Here is an 18657-nt window from a genome sequence, read left to right as displayed (position 1 = left end):
GGTCAGAATAATAAGTTTGATGTAGAAGTATTTATCTCCAAGTCTGCTTTATTTTCTAAAACACTTACTACATGCCAAATTTTAATTAACCCTTTAAACCAGGGGTCCCCAATCCCAGTCCATGAGGGCCGGTGTCCCTGCAGGTTTTAGATGTGCCCTTGATATAACACAGCTGATTTAAATGGCTTAATGACTTCCTCAACATGTCTTGAAGTTCTCCAGAGGCCTGGTAATAAACTAATCATGTGATTCATGATTCCTCGAGGCCTGGAGTTGCCTACCCTTGCTAAAAATGCTAACCGTCACTGGTGATGGGTTAGGGTTTAAAGCAGGGGTCCCCAATCCGAGTCCACGAGGGCCGGTGTCCCTGCAGGTTTTAGATCTCACCCTGAGTCAACACACCTGAATCACATGATTAGTTCATTACCAGGCCTCTGGAGAACTTCAAGACATGTTGAGGAACTTCAAGACAGCTGTGTTATATCAAGGACACATCTAAAACCCTTGAGGCCTGGAGTTGCCTACCCCTGGTTTAAAGGCTAAATTAGGTCAGCGTTTAAAGGGTTAAAACCAGTAATTGGAGATTATGTATCGGAATTTCAGGAGTAGGACCATGCCTCCAAACACGCTCCCTCCGGCTGTCATCTATATAGGTACCCCCCAGTACTGCAAGCTGATCCCTTGTTCTCCATTCTTTAACTTCTTCACTTCTATTTAGTACATGGGGATTTGCCCGACCCGGGAGCCATCGCCAGTCCCCTTCAAGTCCTCCCCCAAACCGCAGCTCAATTCATGTCAAAGCATTCATTTTTACCTACTAAAACGCTGTCAAACCTAAAATGAGGACGTGGGCCCAGCTAGTGAATAATAACAATCAAGAATAAAACTAACGCAGTAGGTATAATTTGATGAATGTAAAATCCTAACCCTTAGTAATGTACATTTAAAATGTGTGTGTGCTACTGCCATTTAGCCTCAGAGAACAGTTCAGACTAAAAATCTTTTCACACGTTTATTATGCTGCAGGACACTTAAAGCTAAAGATGGCAAATGGACCAGCACGGTACACTAAGGAAGGGGAATTGCATATGGGAAGCCTCCCATTGTTGGATATTCTCCATGCAGATCAGTTTGAAGGAAAATATTCAGATGAAGATTTCCTGGAATGCACAAAAAAGGCTGAGGAAAACTTTTACAGAGGGGCCCCACCTGAGTGGTTAAATTTCTACATCAGTGAACAGGCAGAGTCCCTAAAGACTGGAACTACTTTTATCAAAAGAGATGGATATGAAGAACTCAGGGAACAAATTAAGAAAAATAGAAAATTTCCAGGGATATCAACTGTAAAACTGTCACACCAACCAGGATGTGGGGGAACTACAATGGCCATGCAGGTGTTGTGGGACTTGAGAAAAACCTTCAGGTGTGCTGTTTTAACTGGCTCCACCTCAGATATTACAAAAGTTGCAATGGAGGTTGTCCAACTTTTCACAGCAGGCAGTCAAAACCACCAGGGAACTGTGTTGTTGTTGCTGAACAATGAGTCGATTCTGGAAGATCTCGAAGTCAGCATTATGAGGATAGTTGCTGAGCAGAAGATAGTTACTCATATGCCTCTAGTCATTTTCCTCAGCTGTGTGAGAAACAATGCACCTCAACAGAGTGACCATGTTGTCCTAAAGAACACACTCTCAGACAATGAGAAGAAAAATTTTGATAAGAAAAAGGAAGAGCTTCAAAAGAGGTACAAAGATAAATGTGAACAGTTTCATGGCTTTAACATAATGCAAAGTAATTTCTCTCAGGACTATGTCAGGGAGGCATGTGCTGCATTAGGAAAAAGGAAAAAAACAAATCAGTCACTGAAGCTTGCTGCCTTCCTGTGTCTGCTGAACGCCTACGTACCAGGTTCATATCTCCTGGAGTCTCAGTGCCTGGACTTCCTCAGACAAGACAAGTATGATGACCTTTCACTGGAGGATCAAATGCAGCCTTTAAATCATCTCATTATTACCTTCCAACAAAATGAAAGATGTGAGAAAAAAGTCAGCATGGCTCACACTATGATAGCAGAATGTTGTACTAAACTGTTGGCAAAGGCAGGTGTGACCAGAAGTGACACAACAAGAAACTTCGTGAACACTTTTTGCAGTTATGAGATTCCTCTGTGGTTGCTTGGTTTTGTCAAAGAGATGTTAACCAAAAGAGAAATGAAAAAAGAAGTGGACCAAGTCAACAGCACAGAAATGAAACAGGAAAAGTTTTCTAGACTGATTCTAGACATTCAAACGATGGAGGGGAAATGTCAGTGTGCAACAGTTTTAGAGAAGACCTCATGTAAAATCTTTCAAAATCCATTTTTTCCACAAGCACTTGCTCGTTTTTATTATATAGAACTAAAAGACTACAATCGGGCAGAAATGTGGGCAGTCGAAGCACTAAAAAGAGATCCTCAAAATTCATTTGTTGCTGACACACTTGGCCAAGTCCATAAAAACCGCCTAATGAAGCAAAATGTTTCTGCCAAAACAAGAGAAATTTTGCAAATGGCTCAAAAAGCGATTAAAGCTTTTGAAGATGAAGAAAGATTTGCTGAGGATGAAGATGGACCAGACATGAAAGAACATGACAAGAGGAATGTTTCAAGACTTTTTAATTCAAGAGGGCTTTTTGGTTACCTGCAGGTCTGCAATACTCTATATGACAAACTTGTTAGTCAAAATGAAACCTGGGAAAAAGTTCTCACAAAAAAAGTATCGGCGACCTCTTTCCTGAAATCACTTAGAGGCTACAAACTCCTCGGATTCATTGAACTACTAGAAAGCCTCAGAGATAAAGTTGAGAGAAAATGCACTTTTTTGGAACAATATCTGACTTACTCAAAGCCTAACACGGAGAAAGATGATCCTGAATATATATCTAAAGACACCTCAGAGTGCCAACAGAAGTATGTTGGAGACACAACTGCAAAACAACTCATCCAGATGTTTCAGGAGGGAAACCAAGATGAACAGTCTGTGGAAGTACTGTCATTTCTTATCAAACAATACACTCAATCAGACCTCAAAGACATATCTACAAAGTGTAGAGAAATGTATCCAAGTGCAGATTCAGAGACAGCTCTGGTCAACAACATCCTCACACCATTTAGACGGAAAATGCCCCCAAGTGACACAGACCCACCTGAGCTGCACATGTTCACCCTTCTCTTGTACTGGCCTGAAAATGAAGGCCAGTGTGTTTATGACATCAGTCAAATAATTCAGCAAATGCAGAAAACTTACGAAAATGCATATAAGAAGTACTTTCGTGCCAGGTATCTTCTTCCTGTGTTTTTCATTGGAAAAGGTGAAGGTGTGAAAAGAATTGTTCACAGAACAATTATTGAAAATCATCTGAAAGCAAAACCAGATTGGAGCGATAACTGGAAGAAAGAAGAAATCTTCAGAAGTCCTGATGTCCAAGAGCTCCTTCTTAGACTTGATGGAGTAGTAAGAGACTACGGAGTATATACAGGAGTTGGTGGTAAAGAGACTAAGATCAATGCCAATCTGCAAAACAGCTGTTGGAAAAAACGTCAAGTTACCTTCTACCTTGGATTTACTATCAGAGGTCCTGTGGCCTTTGGCATTCAGAATAAAACTGCAGACACAGGTAAGATAACATAACAGTAACATTGCAATGAAGTAAAATGCTCTGCAAACAATCACTACTAGTTAGTAGTTGTTTCATGCTTTGCCTCTCCAAAATGTGAAATGTACACACATGTAGAAGTTGCATTACCAGCAGGGAGAGATAACATATTAAGCCAAGAAGTCAGGATTGAACAAAAAAACATAGAAATAAAATATCTCACTCTGTGGTTACTACAGCATGCAACTTACTGCAACTTCTGCATGTGTGTCTTTTTCATGGTTTGGAAAAGGAAAGCGTGAAATGGACACGGTGCACCGGCAGGTCTATTACAAGTTTTGGCATGATTTTAGGTAGCGCCTTCACGGTGCAATAATAACATAAAGTACATACACATAAATGCAATATTACAAAATTAAACAGTGCAAATGTGAATTTATTTGGCTACATTACAGTAATAGTTACTTATTGGACTTTTTATATATACACCATAGCATAATATTGTATTGTGTTTTTTAACCTGTATTATCCATTTTTCTGTTGTTTTACTTTATTTTTTGTTTGCTGATTACCTCAGTTATTGCAGATCAGAATGGGAAAACTCTGACCAACAGTGTGAAAGACACCAAAGCTGCCCCTTAAGCTTTAAACATCATACAAGATAATGAGGGACATCCAAGTTTGTGAATCCTGCTCAACATCCCCCCCAATAGGAAAGTGATTCTGAAGCTTCCTTTATAGTATTTATGTCTTTTTATATGTAGGGGCAAAAACTAAAAGGGGAAAATTGTGCTGTAGCTTTGATGTGATGCATGTGATCCAGCACTTTTAGTCATGTATGTATTGTCTATGCTAACACCTCAGATTAAACAACAGACTTTCTGATTCTTAGAGATGATTTACTTCCTAAAATTTGGCTTCTTTTCATAGTGTCTATTTAATATTTTGTTTATACATTTCTAAAGACTTTGCTAATCAACATCTGAAGAAAAATGTCTACTCAAAGTATCGTTTTAAATTGTTGTTTTGCTTCCTGTCTTGTTACTCCTGTTTTTTTTCCTTCCTGTGTTCCCAGCTGTCTTCACCTCTCTGATCACCCTCGCTGTGTACATACTGGCCAAATCTGCCCTTGTCTGGTGCTGGAACGTAGGTTCTTTCTCCATGCTAGTACTTTCCAGGTTATGTTTCCTGCAGGCAAAGTCTTAGTCTACATTTGCCTTTTGTTTTGTATTTTGTGCAACCTCTATAAATGGCTTGCTTTTGTTAAGTCCCGTATACAGGCATCTGCATTTGGGGCCTCTCAATTAAAGGTTGCCTTTTTGTGTTTGTTTTATGTGTTAGATTCTAAAGTATAAAAGAGGATGTACATGCTGTTAAATAAAAGTTTGATAATGTTATGGATTTATCCAAGTTTAAATGTGAAAAGGATTTATATTCAGCTTTTTGTTTGTTTGTTTGTTTGTTTTTGTTTTTACCCCTGTCTAACCAGTGTTTGATTTCGTTTTACTTATTGTTCTTGTCTAGTTTAGGAGGGCTGTTTGTTTTATTATCCGAGTTTACTCAATAAAGTATTTAATTGCACATTTACACACATTTGGTACTGATTTCATAGACATATTTGAAAAATTATATTTCATCCATCATCTTCCGCTTTATCCGGGGCCGGGTCGCGGGGGCAGCAGCCTAAGCAGAGAAGCCCAGACCTCGCCACCTCCTCTAGCTCATCCGGGGGAACACCAAGGCGTTCCCAGGCCAGCTGAGAGATATAATCTCTCCAGCGTGTCCTGGGTCTGCCCCGGGGCCTCCTCCCAGTGGGACATGCCCGGAACACCTCAGCCAGGAGGCACCCAGGAGGCATCCTTGTCAGATGCCTGAACCACCTCAGCTGGCTCCTTCCAATGTGAAGAACAGCAGCTCTACTCTGAGCCCCTCCCGGATGGCCGAACTTCTCACCCTATCTCTAAGGGAGAGGCCAGCCACCCTAATTAGTAACTTATATTTACTATTAATTTAAAATTTGTTTGCAGATTATTTAGTACATCTGAAACAGTTAGTTGTTTAAAGCCCAGCCTAAAAGTTTTGCACGTCTGGCCTTTAGTTTTGTGAAGTGCCACGTCTTATAAAATTATTTCAAAGTGAAATATTGGCATCATTTAATAACACACATAATACCATAAATTGTTAAACATTCTTTTAATTTATTTTGAGACATGATTAGTAGTGAAATAATATTAATATTAATTAATAATAAATCACTGACAATCCCCACTTTAAATGCCTGGGACTTTCCACCTTTTGGTTTAAGAATTGAAGAAGCCTCTTGGATAACAGGAAAAAAATACTCATGTAAAGTACAGTAACAAAGTGTTTGTACTTCATTGTTTCCCACCTCTGGATATAGCTGCATATTAAACTCTATGGATTAAAAATAGGATCTCACTTAAGGCAAGTCGATTATTTTATATATAGCACCAAATCACAACAACAACATAAAGAAAACAGTGAACATATGTATGTGAAGGCAGACAAGGGAATACTTTTGTATATATATATATACATCTCTGGGGCAAGGAGTCATAAGTTTGATTCCCACCTGGGGCATCTGTATCCAGTAAGAGTCCTAGGCTAGTGTGTGTGTGTGTGTGTGTGTGTGTGTGTGTGTGTGTGTGTGTGTGTGTGTGTGTGTGTGTGTGTGTGAAAGAGAGTGAAAAACATTTTTGGAGGAAAATACTGGATAATAGAGAACTGTCTGTGATCAAGCCACATAAATATTCTTTTTTGATGTGCTTCCAAACACTCTTCATTGATTATTTACATTTGCTTACATCCTAATGTATTTTAATGCCCTCCTTTTATTTGTTTAAATGTTTCCAAATACTCAAGAACTGTTTAATTGCAAACTGAGACCTGAACAGCAGCCACATGAGTGAAATAGAGACAGAAAGATTTGTTATCTTTCATCATTAAACCGTTCATAGTAAAGCCTTAGTATTTCCTGTTGTGACAAGCATTTCCTAATCAAATGAAGTCACCCTGCCCTTTAAACAAATGTAGGTAATGTTTGAAAATAGGACAATATTACGGAGCCCCGCAGGGGACATGGGAGAAAAAAAAATTAAGACGGACTTTTGCGAGATCTCGCAAAACTACGGAGCCCCGGAGGGGACATGGGAGGAAAAAAAATTAAGACGGACTTTTGCGAGATCTCGCAAAACTAACTCGGGATCTCGCAAAAGTTTTGCGAGATCTCGCAAAGCAAACTCGGGATCTCGCAAAACTTTTGCAAGCTCTCGCAAAACAAACTCGGGATCTCACAAAAGTTTTGCGAGATCTCGCAAAAGTTTTAGCCGCATTCTTCCCGTTAGCTCGAAGCTAACGGGAGGTCGAGACCTACTACAGCCGGGAGGAACACCACTTTCCCGGCACATCGTGCCTCGACCTCCCGGTCGGCTTCGAGCCGGCATCCGAAGAATGCGGCTAAAACTTTTGCGAGAGCTCGCAAAAGTTTTGCGAGATCCCGAGTTTGTTTTGCGAGATCTCGCAAAACTTTTGCGAGATCCCGAGTTTGTTTTGCGAGATCTCGCAAAACTTTTGCGAGATCCTGAGTTAGTTTTGTACAGAGCCCCGCAGGGGACATGGGAGAAAAAAAAAATTAAGACGGACTTTTGCGAGATCTCGCAAAACTAACTCGGGATCTCGCAAAAGTTTTGCGAGATCTCGCAAAGCAAACTCGGGATCTCGCAAAACTTTTGCAAGCTCTCGCAAAACAAACTCGGGATCTCACAAAAGTTTTGCGAGATCTCGCAAAAGTTTTAGCCGCATTCTTCCCGTTAGCTCGAAGCTAACGGGAGGTCGAGACCTACTACAGCCGGGAGGAACACCACTTTCCCGGCACATCGTGCCTCGACCTCCCGGTCGGCTTCGAGCCGGCATCCGAAGAATGCGGCTAAAACTTTTGCGAGAGCTCGCAAAAGTTTTGCGAGATCCCGAGTTTGTTTTGCGAGATCTCGCAAAACTTTTGCGAGATCCCGAGTTTGTTTTGCGAGATCTCGCAAAACTTTTGCGAGATCCTGAGTTAGTTTTGTACAGAGCCCCGCAGGGGACATGGGAGAAAAAAAAAATTAAGACGGACTTTTGCGAGATCTCGCAAAACTAACTCGGGATCTCGCAAAAGTTTTGCGAGATCTCGCAAAGCAAACTCGGGATCTCGCAAAACTTTTGCAAGCTCTCGCAAAACAAACTCGGGATCTCACAAAAGTTTTGCGAGATCTCGCAAAAGTTTTAGCCGCATTCTTCCCGTTAGCTCGAAGCTAACGGGAGGTCGAGACCTACTACAGCCGGGAGGAACACCACTTTCCCGGCACATCGTGCCTCGACCTCCCGGTCGGCTTCGAGCCGGCATCCGAAGAATGCGGCTAAAACTTTTGCAAGAGCTCGCAAAAGTTTTGCGAGATCCCGAGTTTGTTTTGCGAGATCTCGCAAAACTTTTGCGAGATCCTGAGTTAGTTTTGTACAGAGCCCCGCAGGGGACATGGGAGAAAAAAAAAATTAAGACAGACTTTTGCGAGATTTCGCAAAACTAACTCGGGATCTCGCAAAAGTTTTGCGAGCTCTCGCAAAACAAACTCGGGATCTCGCAAAACTTTTGCGAGATCTCGCAAAAGTTTTAGCAGCATTCTTCGGACGCCGGCTCGAAGCCGACCAGGAGGTCGAGGCACGATGTGCCGGGAAAGCGGTGTTCCTCCCGGCTGTAGTAGGTCTCAATCTCCCGGCTGTAGTAGCTCGAAGCTAACAGGAGGTCGAGACGGGAAGAATGCGGCTAAAACTTTTGCGAGATCTCGCAAAACTTTTGCGAGATCCCGAGTTTGTTTTGCGAGATCTCGCAAAACTTTTGCGAGATCCCAAGTTAGTTTTGCGAGATCTCGCAAAAGTCCGTCTTAATTTTTTTTTCTTTCCTGTCCCCTCCGGGGCGCCGTACCGTACAATATTAACATATATCACATATTTTATTATTTTGTTGGCCAAATTTTCAATCTTTAGCTTCTGATTGTGCAATATTTTATGCCAGCTTGACGTGTTTATTGACTGAACACGTCAAGCGTAGCCTCTGCTTTTTTAAAAAACCAGGAAGAAAATGTGCTGTTAAATTGACTCATTCCTTTTTTAAACTACTCTGAAACTGGAACTGCTCTAACATTCAAACTGTAGAGGTGTACATGTCTGTACCTGATTATCCCAACCTGCTTTGGGTGTGACGACTACCTTCCGGGTTACATGACACATTCACGTTCCCAGTGCTTGAACACACACATAATAGCAGGTCTTTAGAGCTGTCCGTGTAATTTGGGAGAAGGTAAGAAAAATCTCTTAAGATCTGCAAATGACAAATGGAAGTTTTAATTGAAGTTAGTGTCTGGTTGTTTTCATGGAGAAGGCTATATTTATTTTATGTGACTGACCAGCAATGAAATGGCTATTTAAATGTATCACATTCCATAAAGTGAATGTAGGACCTAAATTACAAATAGTTTAAGCTAAGACATGAGACGGACTCATGTTTGTTTTGATTAACATTCATTAGGGTGAAGCAAAGTGAAAGTGTGAAGATGGCAAACAGACCAGCCCTGTCCACTGCTGAAGGTGGAGAAGCAGATGCAAGGAGTAAAATCAGTGATTCCTTCTCATTTTTGGATGTCCTCCATGCCAATCAGTTTGAAGGAGAGTTTGTTGAACCTCAACATGTTGAGCAAGTGGAGGAAAACTTTTACAGAGGGGCCCCACCGAACTGGTTAAACTTCTATATCAGTGAACAAGCAGTGTCAGATGGCAATGCAACTCCTTTTATCAAACGAGATGGATATGAAACCCTTAAAGAACAAATTCACCTGAGAAGAAAAGGCCCTGGGACATCAACAATTAAACTGTTTCATCAACAAGGATGTGGGGGAACCACGCTGGCTATGCAGGTGCTGTGGGACTTGAGGAAAACCTTCAGATGTGCTGTTTTGACAGGCTCAACATTAGATATCACAAAAGTTGCGCAAGATGTGGTCAGCCTTTTTACAGCAGGTAGCCATGGCCACCAGAAAACGGTACTGTTGTTACTAAATGATGAGTTCATATTGGACATCCTCCAGGACAGGATTATGGAAGAGATTGCTGAACAGGATATAGAAATTGATTTGCCTGTGGTAATTTTACTGAACTGTGTGAGAAGCAGTGACGGGATTATCCACCAAAAGGCGCGTTCTTATGAACTGAGACAAAAGTTCAAGAGGAAAATGAGAAAATCTATTATTCTCAAAAAATCTCTCTCAGACAGAGAGCAAGCAGACTTTGATATGAAAAAAGAAGAGCTTGGCAGAAGATTTGGTGATCGGTGCAAGCAGTTTCATGGTTTTAACATTCTGCAGTCTAATTTCTCTCAAGCCTACATCAGGAACGCATGTGCTACATTAGAACATATCAAAAGAACAAATAAGCCACTGAAGACACAGCTTGCTGCCTTCCTGTGTCTGCTGAACGCCTACGTACCAGGTTCATATCTCCTGGAGTCTCAGTGCCTGGACTTCCTCAGACATGAAGATGACTTTTCACTGGAGGATCAAATGCAGCCTTTCAGTCATCTGATCGTCACCTTCCAACAAGATGGAAGAGCTGATAAAAAGGTTTGCATGGCTCACAATATGATAGCTCACTGTTGCACTGAACTGTTGGCTAATGCGGGTGTGACCAGAAGTGACACAACAAGACACTTCTTGAACAGTTTTTGCAAAAGTTATGTTCCTCCATATTTACTTGGGTTTGTCAAAGACATGCTAAATAAAAGAGAAATTAAAATAATAGAGGACCCAACTGGTGTCATTAATGAGAAGAAAGAAAAGTTTTCCAGACTGATTCAAGATATTACAAAAAGAGAAGATGATGACAAAAAGAAAGGCAAAAGTCAGAGTCTGTCAGTCTTGAAGGTGGCCTCAAAAAAATTTGATGACAACCCACTTTTTCCACAAACTCTTGCTCGTTTATATTATATAGAAATAGAAGACTACAATGAGGCAGAAATTTGGGCAAAAAAAGCAAAGCAGAGAGCTCCTTGGAGTTCATATGTTGCAGATACACTAGGCCAAGTCCATAAGAGCCACCTGAAGAACTTAAAAGTTTCTGCCAAGCCAAGAGAAATTTTACAGCTTGCCCAAAAAGGCATTGAAGCTTTTGAAGATGAGGAACGACTTGCTGAGAATGAACACATGAAAGGCAAACAAGGAGATGGGAATGTAAAAGTCTTGCGTGCTTTAAACACCAGAGGGCTGTTTGGTTATCTGGAAGTTTGCACCCTGTTGTATGACCATCTTATCAGACATGATGAACTTTGGAAGCAAGTTCTCACAAAGACTGTGTCTCTGGACTCTGTCCTGAAATCCCTCGGAGATGAGAAACTTTTCAGGTTTAAGGAGCTAATAAACAGCCTCAGAGATTTGGTTGAGAAAAGATCTGAATTTTTCGACACTTTTTTAACTTATTCATATTCTCTTGTAAAGAAAGAAGATCCAACCTACATTTCCAGAAAGACAATAGAATGCTACAAAAAGTATGTTGGAGACGCAGAACCAAATGATCAGCTCCAGAAAGCCTTCCACAAACTTAAACAAAAACTGGCTGTCAGTTCTCCGGGAGTACTTTCATGTCTTGAAAGATGCACTAGATCAGACACCAAGGACATTGCTGTATGGTGGAGAGAAATCTGCCAACACAAACATTCTACTATACACGCCTTACTCAACTACGTTCTGGCCAATATCATGCTGATAAATCTGAAAGAACCTCCCTCCAGCTCCGACTACCAAAGCAGCTTTACAGAGAAAATGCCATTGGCTCCTGAGATGCACCCCGAGTTTCACATGTTAGCTCTGCTGTTGTGTTGGCCTACAGATGGTGAAGACGAATTGGCCTCTGACCTCCCTCATTTAATCCAAAATATTCTGCATTCCTATGAACAAGAATATAAGTCACTCTTTCAATCAAGGTACCTTCGACCCATATTTTTTCTTGGACCGGGTCAGGGTCTGAACAGACTTGTTCACAGACGCAACCTTGAAATCTTGTGGACCCAAGATGCACTGAAAGCCCCAAACACAAACTGGAGGAACGACGATATTTTCACTGATCCAACAGTCCAAGGCAAACTCCTCAGGGTTAAAGGGGTGGTGAGAAATTACAGGCTGTATGCAACATTTGGCGGCAGAGAGATGAAGTTGGATGTTAACCGAAAAGACAGCCTCTGGAACTCAGGCCATGTGTTCTTTTATCTTGGATTTACAATCAGTGGTCCTGTTGCTTACAACGTTCACAGAAGAACTGAGGGTAAGAAAATGAAACTATTAAAATCTTTTCCCTCAACAAATTAAATGCTTTCCTCTTTGAGTATTAAATTTTTTCATGTTATAATGACAATAGTTGTTTTAATACAGCTAGGTTGATAATTTTACATGACCAAATGGTGTTTCCTCCATTTTTCTGCTTTAAAGATGCTAAGATTAAAAAGCATGTTGTTTATGTACTTATATCATATAGAAATCTCGCACAAGTTAAAGTAACGTTAAAATTGTGCTAGAATTATTGAATTTTGTGAGCTAGCTCTTTAAACGTTAACTTTGCTTTAAGAAGAACCTTCTGAGAGACTTCTGAAAGCTTTTGGCAATGAAATGGTAAGTCTCTGTTTCTGTGGATTTATTTCTACTCATTTATTGCATCTTACAATAATTGTAAAAATTTTACAATTTCAATGACCATGACAATGTAAAAATATCTTGTACAACAGGACTCCAGTCCGTGGACGAAGCTGAAACCTGAAGTCCAGATAATGGACAAGGTTCATACTTACAGGTGAAGGTTATCACAAATTACAAGACACACAATGAAGTGGTTTGGGTTTAAAGTACCACTTTGTACTATTTGCATTGTGCCATTTCTGTTCGTGCATGTGAACAGAGCATAACAGAGCATTTTGTCTTGTCTATTCAAATTCAGCCTGCAGTCTGAAAGTGGCAAATATGAATGCAGCGAGTCTGCCTTGCGGTGGGTTTGTAAGGAAACCGTCAGCTTCAGATACCAGTTTAGCTCATGGCAGCGATTCATGAGGAAACCTGTATGCATGGACTACATACCAGCAGGACCCCTAATGGACATCAAAGTCACAGATGGGAAGCTAGAGGAAGTCCGTCTGCCGCACTGGATCTGTACAGGTGAGCAGTCGTAAAACGCATATGATTATTTTATTACAGTAATAAAGATATTTATGCACACATGACTGTTTGTGCTTTGCAGGTGAAAATGCAGCGATGTCAGACATATTTCGAGTTCTGCATGTGGACAGCAGTGGAGATTATTTGGAGCAAGTGTCTGAAATGACATCATCCCATGTGAAGTTAAACAAGCCGGAGTTCTCTCTAAGAGGAGCCATGATCCTAAAGAAACTGGGCCTATATCTAAAAGTTTTTGCTGATGTCTTGATATACATGCAAATCACATCTGGCCTCACTCTGCACGTTTACCTGGTCCCACATGATCCTCTAATACAACAGGTAATACAATGCCACATACTGGAGCAACAATATAAAGTAGAAGTGAGGAAAAATATCATCAAGGTGATATATAATAACACAGAGAAATAAAATGCTCTCATTGATAAATACAAAAACACAGTGACACTACAAGGCAGCAAATTAATAGAGTTTGGTCTCTGAATGTTTTGACAACATTACTGACTTTCAGGCAGAAAAAACTGCATTAAAAGTTAAGAACTTACAGCCATCTTTATGCTAATGTAATTTAATAATTCTTTCAAAAGCTGTTTTTTGAACAGCTTTGAGCTTTTTTTTTAACTTTGTAGTTGTTACTTGTGTTTGCTTGGCATTTTCCCTTTTCAGTTACATGGATTGCAGTAGTGCAAATCAATGTTCTCATCTTGATATAAACACAAACACATATGTTCATTAAAGACATGAACAGATGTGAACACGATTCCCAAAGATTTCCAACCATTACTTGTATGTGAAGAATGGTCCATTTTTCCATGTTTCAGGAAGTGGAGAAGAAGGAGAAATCTGACGGATTCAGAAAAAGCCGAAAGACAAGTCCTATTGACCCTGTACAGCTGGAGAGTTATTTCTACCTCTCAACAGACTGGGACACAGCAGAAATCTGCCCTGAGGTTTGGACTAAGCTGCACTTCTGTTCATTGCACCATAACATAGAAACAGCAAAAATCCTGAAGTTTCCATAAAATGTTTTGTCTACAGAAACAGCAGTTCATGTTGGAGTGGAGCGACACTAATTTCTTTGAGGTGGTCATTGGAAATGAAAAAAGCGACTTCGGAAACTTGAAACTGAAACTTGAAGTTGAGCGCAGGGGAGGAAAGGAAAAGGACACCGTGTGGACGTGCACTATCGGAACAGGTTAGTGTTTTATGCATATTTGCCCTAACGCAGCTCATCTAAAGTATTTAGACCAGGCCAGTATTTGACCAGCTTGAGTTATTCCAGATGACTATTAAGCACAAGTATTCACCAAGAACAGGGTAAGAGGTTCGCTTTAATCCATGATTATTTTCTAAAGTAAATTCCTTTTTCAAATCTTATGTTTTGCTTATCAAGACATAATTTAAAAAGAAAACTGGGTTCTGAAACAACCTAAAAACAAACCTAAGAGAAACAAAAAGCAGTCTTTCTTTTTCACCCATTTGCTGTAAAGTTCTCGCTGTGGTCTGGATCACTGTCTCTTTGCATGATTTCCAGTTTGATCCCGTCGCTATAAAACAAAGCCCAAACCATCACCCTTCCACCGCCGTGCTCGACAGTTGGTTTGAGGTGTTTGTGCTGATATGCTGTAACGATGTGTATTTTGTTCAAACATGCCTACTTAGGTCTCACCTATCCAAAATATATTGCTTTTTTTTTTCCACATGCAGCATTACTGCTGTTCTTTCTAGATAGAAGATATTTTCCCTCTTTCCAAAAAAAGCCTGTTCAAAACTTGTTCAGTCTTTTTGTAATTGTACTCTCATTAACTTTAACATGCTGAGGCCTGCAGAGTCTCCGATGTAGCTCTTGGGTTTCTTGCAGTTTCTCTGAGCAGGGCATGGTCTAACACTGGGATGAATTTACTGGGATAGTGACTCCTGTGTTGACTGGAAGCCGTCTTGAATGTTTTCTGTTTGCGAATGATCTTTCTTCCCAGACTGAAGAACATCAGCAATTTCTTTTTAAAAATTATTATTGCTTTCCTATTTGGAATTGTGTTAACACACACCTGAATGCTCCAGACTAGGAAACTACTGAACGACTGCTTTCGTAGAGATGCTGATTATCAATAATCAAGTGCATTTCTGTATCAGCACCTGGCTGTTACTTGCACAGGGAGCAGTGTGCTTAGTTCTTTAGTATTTTGGTTTAATTTTCACTAAATAATGACGTCATGTTGCTGTTCATCTAAAGTTTCAGTAATTTTACAGTCTTGTAAAGACCAGGAGATTTTCATTAGGTGCTGATATGTAAAACCTTATAACTGAAAACAGACTCTTTTTTCATGACTATAATGTAGAGCATTACTGTGTTTTACATTTGCTTTTTATTTTTCTGGGCAGCATTTCATGGATCGCCATTCAGCGGCTCTGATGGACAGTGAGCGAGGCAGCAGCCGTTCTAGACAAACTCCAGGAAAAAGATCTGATCTCCAATGAGAAATTTGATGCTGTGAGAAATTTAAATGAGCCAAATGAGAGATTATTCAAAGATGAGCTCTATGAAGTCCAAGGGATAAAGTCTCTGAGGTTTCTCATCTATGAGCTTGAGGGATCTCAATGTATTGTTTAGGGAATGTAAAAATATGAACCACATTTTAAAAGTTTTTTTTTTTAATTTAACTCAACCAAATATATATTTTTCTCTTGTTTAAAAAAAACCTTCCTTTATTTTTTTAAATTGTTTATCTTGTTTTTATCTGTGTAATTTAATTTCTTTTATGTTTTTCTACAACATGGGATGCAGATGTTAATGTTTACTCAGAATACAGGCAAATAAAATATTCTGAACTTTTATATTTAAATTAAAAAATACGTGATTGCTACAATTCTAACTTTTAGTCACAGAAATTAAAAATGCTACATTTTGTGTCCAAAGGTTAAAAAAAAAAGTACAGTGACATGATGTGTATTAAAGTGAACAAAGTTTACAATGAAGCAGAAGAACCAGAAAAATAAATATGAAAATATTTTAAGATGGATGAGTGTGGTTTTATTTCCCAAAGGTCACAAAATGAGACTAATGTGCACAGTTTTTTTTCCATTTCAGATAATCCATTTATACAGGATGCTACTGAGGAATGATGGGTAATAAATTAGATCAAACTGATACTTGTACATAATGAGGTGGAAAGTTATTGGTTCATCTGAGCGATGAGCCCCTCCAGCTCCGGACGCCCCTTGAACCGTGCTTGGAAATCAGCTTCGGTGTGCTGAGAGGTACAGAGGGAGAGAAGTGGATTAGTACTAAAAATTATGATATGACCAAAAACTACGCATGCACATTGCTTTTAAGAGTAAGGTGGAGTTTGGTTTGTTATAGTGAGCACTTCTAATGTTCTCCAACAGTTATGGACTAAAAGATGAACATGCAACAGCTTACTCACCTCCATCACAGAGAGCTGAACTCCCTCTGGTTGATTCTTTAAGAGGACGTCCATGAAGACGGGACACAGCGCGGCGTTCAGAGTGCTCAGCTGGACAAAAAGTAATAACACCGTTAGCAGTTAGGTCTTTAAAACCTGTCAGTACACCTGCAGTTTGAGCACAAACAAAACCCCAAAAAACACAACAAGCCAGGTCTTACCTGAATGACTCGGTGGTGAGTCTTGAGGACAGCATCGACGTACGTCTTGGTGCCTTGCTCCTGCATCAGCATGACCTCTGTGCTCTTTCTTGGTAAAGCATAGCTGTATGTGGGAAGCATTAAAGAGCATTAAAGCTTAAGTCTACTACACAGAAAAAAAAACAACTCACTGTAATATATTTGTCAGATGAGAATTTGGCAGATGCAGAGGAACTCTGCTGCCATCTAGTGACCAAAGTCTGATATATCAAGGTTTAAAACTTGATCGTCTACCATCCTTACTGTTGCTTTGACAGTTTAACTGTGTCAGTCCCTTCATGTGAAACACATATCTAAATAATTTTTATTCCATCCTTTACAGGGAAAAACAACTTATACAAACCTGCAGTTCATCCTAACTATGTTTCTATCTGCTGAGTGAATTGTTAATTACCCACACATAAGCATAAGAGAGAAGGCGGGGACCTTTGATACCCGGTCTACCAATAAAATAAACCAAATCATATTTAATGTTGTTCATATATGGAAAAGAATAAAAACAGTTTAACTTCAAACATCTAATCTTAATGAACAGGGGGCAGTTATAGCAGAAAATGGAAATTTTCCTATTGAACTTGACATGGTTTGCATCTCAGCTCCTTAAGTGACTCAGTTAAATGTTACCTGCTGACCTGCAGTGATCAGAAACCTCAGACCTGCCATCCAAACGTCCTCACCTGTCAGCTACTTTGATGCCAAGCCGGTTGCAGAAGTTATGGATGTACTGGGAGTAATGTTCCACGACAGTCATGTCATATCCTGACACGTTCACATTCAGAGTGCCGTACGCTGTATCTGTCGCAGACATGATCCGTTTCATCTGGTGCTTGTCCTTCTTTTTCCTCGGCTAAAAGCAACAAAACAGAAAAGGGCCAGACAGTGTCTTCAGTTAACTCTATCCTGCAAACAATATAAAATTCACTCTGGGAACCACAAGTAAGCCAGCAGTCTGACACTGAAGAGTTCTGTGAGGACACTGGTGGTATGAGGTCTTTAAGATGAAATGGGCGTGATTATTCAAAACTGTGTGTGTGAGGAGAATGTTTTTATTTTCAATTCTGGATTTAGCAGGTAGCCAATCAATATATTCTCCACTTGGAGTCTTACCGCTTGCTTAGGTAACAGATATTTCCACCTCCCAATGCCGTGGGTTGGCATGCCCTTGTACTGTCGTTCATTTACAGAGTGTGTGCCTAAGAAGAGAACAAACAACACTTTAAATATTCTGCAGCACCACGAGCAGTTTGCATTGAGTTTGCATACACAGGACACAAATACTTACACCAAACAGGATGCCGGATGGACGGTGCAGCCCTTTAAAGATTACAGAACACAGATTAATCATAAATAGTATCAGAAGGAGAGAAACCATCTCACCGCGATGTGTTTAGAAACATAAAATATTCTACGGTCTAACAATTGAGACTTGTTGTAAATGTTTTAAAAACTGATAAATTTAACCTAAATGCTTAATTAAATTAAACATATAATGTCTACAACTGGGACAACCGAAAAAGCAAGGCAAAGACTTACCGGCAAGGTGTCAGCGCTTTATTCAGCAGGAGCGCCTGCTGTGCGACAGACGCCTGCACCTGGAGACACAGAACAACATCACCTGTCAAATCCACTATTTATCACACTCATTTAAATTTAACAGTGTATCCCGGCAATTATGAAGCACAGCAGTATTTGGATATCCTCCTTCAGTATAACCATAAACCCCCATTGTGGTCTTCCTCTTTTCCTCCTTGCCTGGCAGCTCCATCTACAACATCCTCTGTTTTTCCAGTTACCTCTACAGGAGCCAAAAAAGACAACAACGACACAAACACGGGGCTGACTGACAGGAAGCTAACTCAGCTCCAGCACAGCTGTGACCTCTGTGAAGTCAGCAAACCTTTAGCAGAGAAAAAACAAATAAGCGGGACGTCACCTTCCGGAAGACAGGATTCATCACTGCGCCTCTCTCTGTCGATATTTAATGTCAGATATGCTCAGACGAAACTCCTCACAGAACTACATCTGCTTAGGATGAATAACATGCAATAACACACGCACTGGTGCAGACGCCGGAAGTCCGTGCTGTTTTTTGTCCGTCGG

The 18657-nt window shown here is 40.3% G+C and overlaps 3 protein-coding genes across 3 annotated transcripts; 2 read left to right on the top strand and 1 right to left on the bottom strand.

Moving 5' to 3' along the window:
* The first annotated feature begins 276 nt into the window (after window positions 1-276).
* On the top strand, window positions 277-5530 carry LOC146390745 (sterile alpha motif domain-containing protein 9-like). The gene is made up of 2 exons (XM_084923734.1): window positions 277-3654; window positions 4211-5530. Exons 1-2 carry the CDS (start codon window positions 1044-1046, stop codon window positions 4273-4275), a joined length of 2676 nt encoding a protein of 891 aa, XP_084779860.1. The 5' UTR covers window positions 277-1043; the 3' UTR covers window positions 4276-5530.
* Window positions 5531-8573: 3043 nt separating this feature from the next.
* On the top strand, window positions 8574-15637 carry LOC146390744 (sterile alpha motif domain-containing protein 9-like). Its single transcript, XM_084923737.1, has 8 exons — window positions 8574-11994; window positions 12295-12338; window positions 12452-12516; window positions 12661-12875; window positions 12958-13214; window positions 13715-13843; window positions 13932-14088; window positions 15276-15637. The coding sequence occupies exons 1-8, from the start codon at window positions 9240-9242 to the stop codon at window positions 15314-15316; spliced, it is 3663 nt and encodes a 1220-aa protein (XP_084779863.1). The 5' UTR covers window positions 8574-9239; the 3' UTR covers window positions 15317-15637.
* Window positions 15638-15901: 264 nt separating this feature from the next.
* On the bottom strand, window positions 15902-18657 carry mrpl48 (mitochondrial ribosomal protein L48). Its single transcript, XM_084923736.1, has 8 exons — window positions 18491-18657; window positions 18091-18149; window positions 17840-17871; window positions 17665-17750; window positions 17235-17404; window positions 16519-16621; window positions 16319-16408; window positions 15902-16144 (listed from the first exon to the last, which is right to left on the bottom strand). Exons 1-8 carry the CDS (start codon window positions 18509-18511, stop codon window positions 16067-16069), a joined length of 639 nt encoding a protein of 212 aa, XP_084779862.1. The 5' UTR covers window positions 18512-18657; the 3' UTR covers window positions 15902-16066.

The sequence above is a fragment of the Perissodus microlepis genome, chromosome 3 (genome assembly GCF_051167445.1).
Source record: "Perissodus microlepis isolate ML-2025 ecotype Zambia chromosome 3, ASM5116744v1, whole genome shotgun sequence".
Taxonomy (NCBI): Eukaryota; Metazoa; Chordata; class Actinopteri; order Cichliformes; family Cichlidae; genus Perissodus; species Perissodus microlepis.
The sequence above is the reverse complement of the archived record's forward strand: the minus strand, read 5'-3'. Positions and strand labels throughout refer to the sequence as shown.

Excerpts from the sequence above, each read along its gene's own strand:
- LOC146390745 (XM_084923734.1), top strand. The coding sequence starts at position 1,044 with ATGGCAAATGGACCAGCACGGTACACTAAGGAAGGGGAATTGCATATG. Across the intron at positions 3,655-4,210 it reads GAATAAAACTGCAGACACAG|TTATTGCAGATCAGAATGGG; the intron begins GTAAGATAACAT and ends TGATTACCTCAG.
- LOC146390744 (XM_084923737.1), top strand. The coding sequence starts at position 9,240 with ATGGCAAACAGACCAGCCCTGTCCACTGCTGAAGGTGGAGAAGCAGAT. Across the intron at positions 12,517-12,660 it reads GACAAGGTTCATACTTACAG|CCTGCAGTCTGAAAGTGGCA; the intron begins GTGAAGGTTATC and ends ATTCAAATTCAG. Across the intron at positions 13,844-13,931 it reads CAGCAGAAATCTGCCCTGAG|AAACAGCAGTTCATGTTGGA; the intron begins GTTTGGACTAAG and ends TTTTGTCTACAG.
- mrpl48 (XM_084923736.1), bottom strand. The coding sequence starts at position 18,511 with ATGAATCCTGTCTTCCGGAAG. Across the intron at positions 17,751-17,839 it reads CATCCGGCATCCTGTTTGGT|GCACACACTCTGTAAATGAA; the intron begins GTAAGTATTTGT and ends TTCTCTTCTTAG. Across the intron at positions 16,145-16,318 it reads TTCAGCTCTCTGTGATGGAG|CACACCGAAGCTGATTTCCA; the intron begins GTGAGTAAGCTG and ends TGTACCTCTCAG.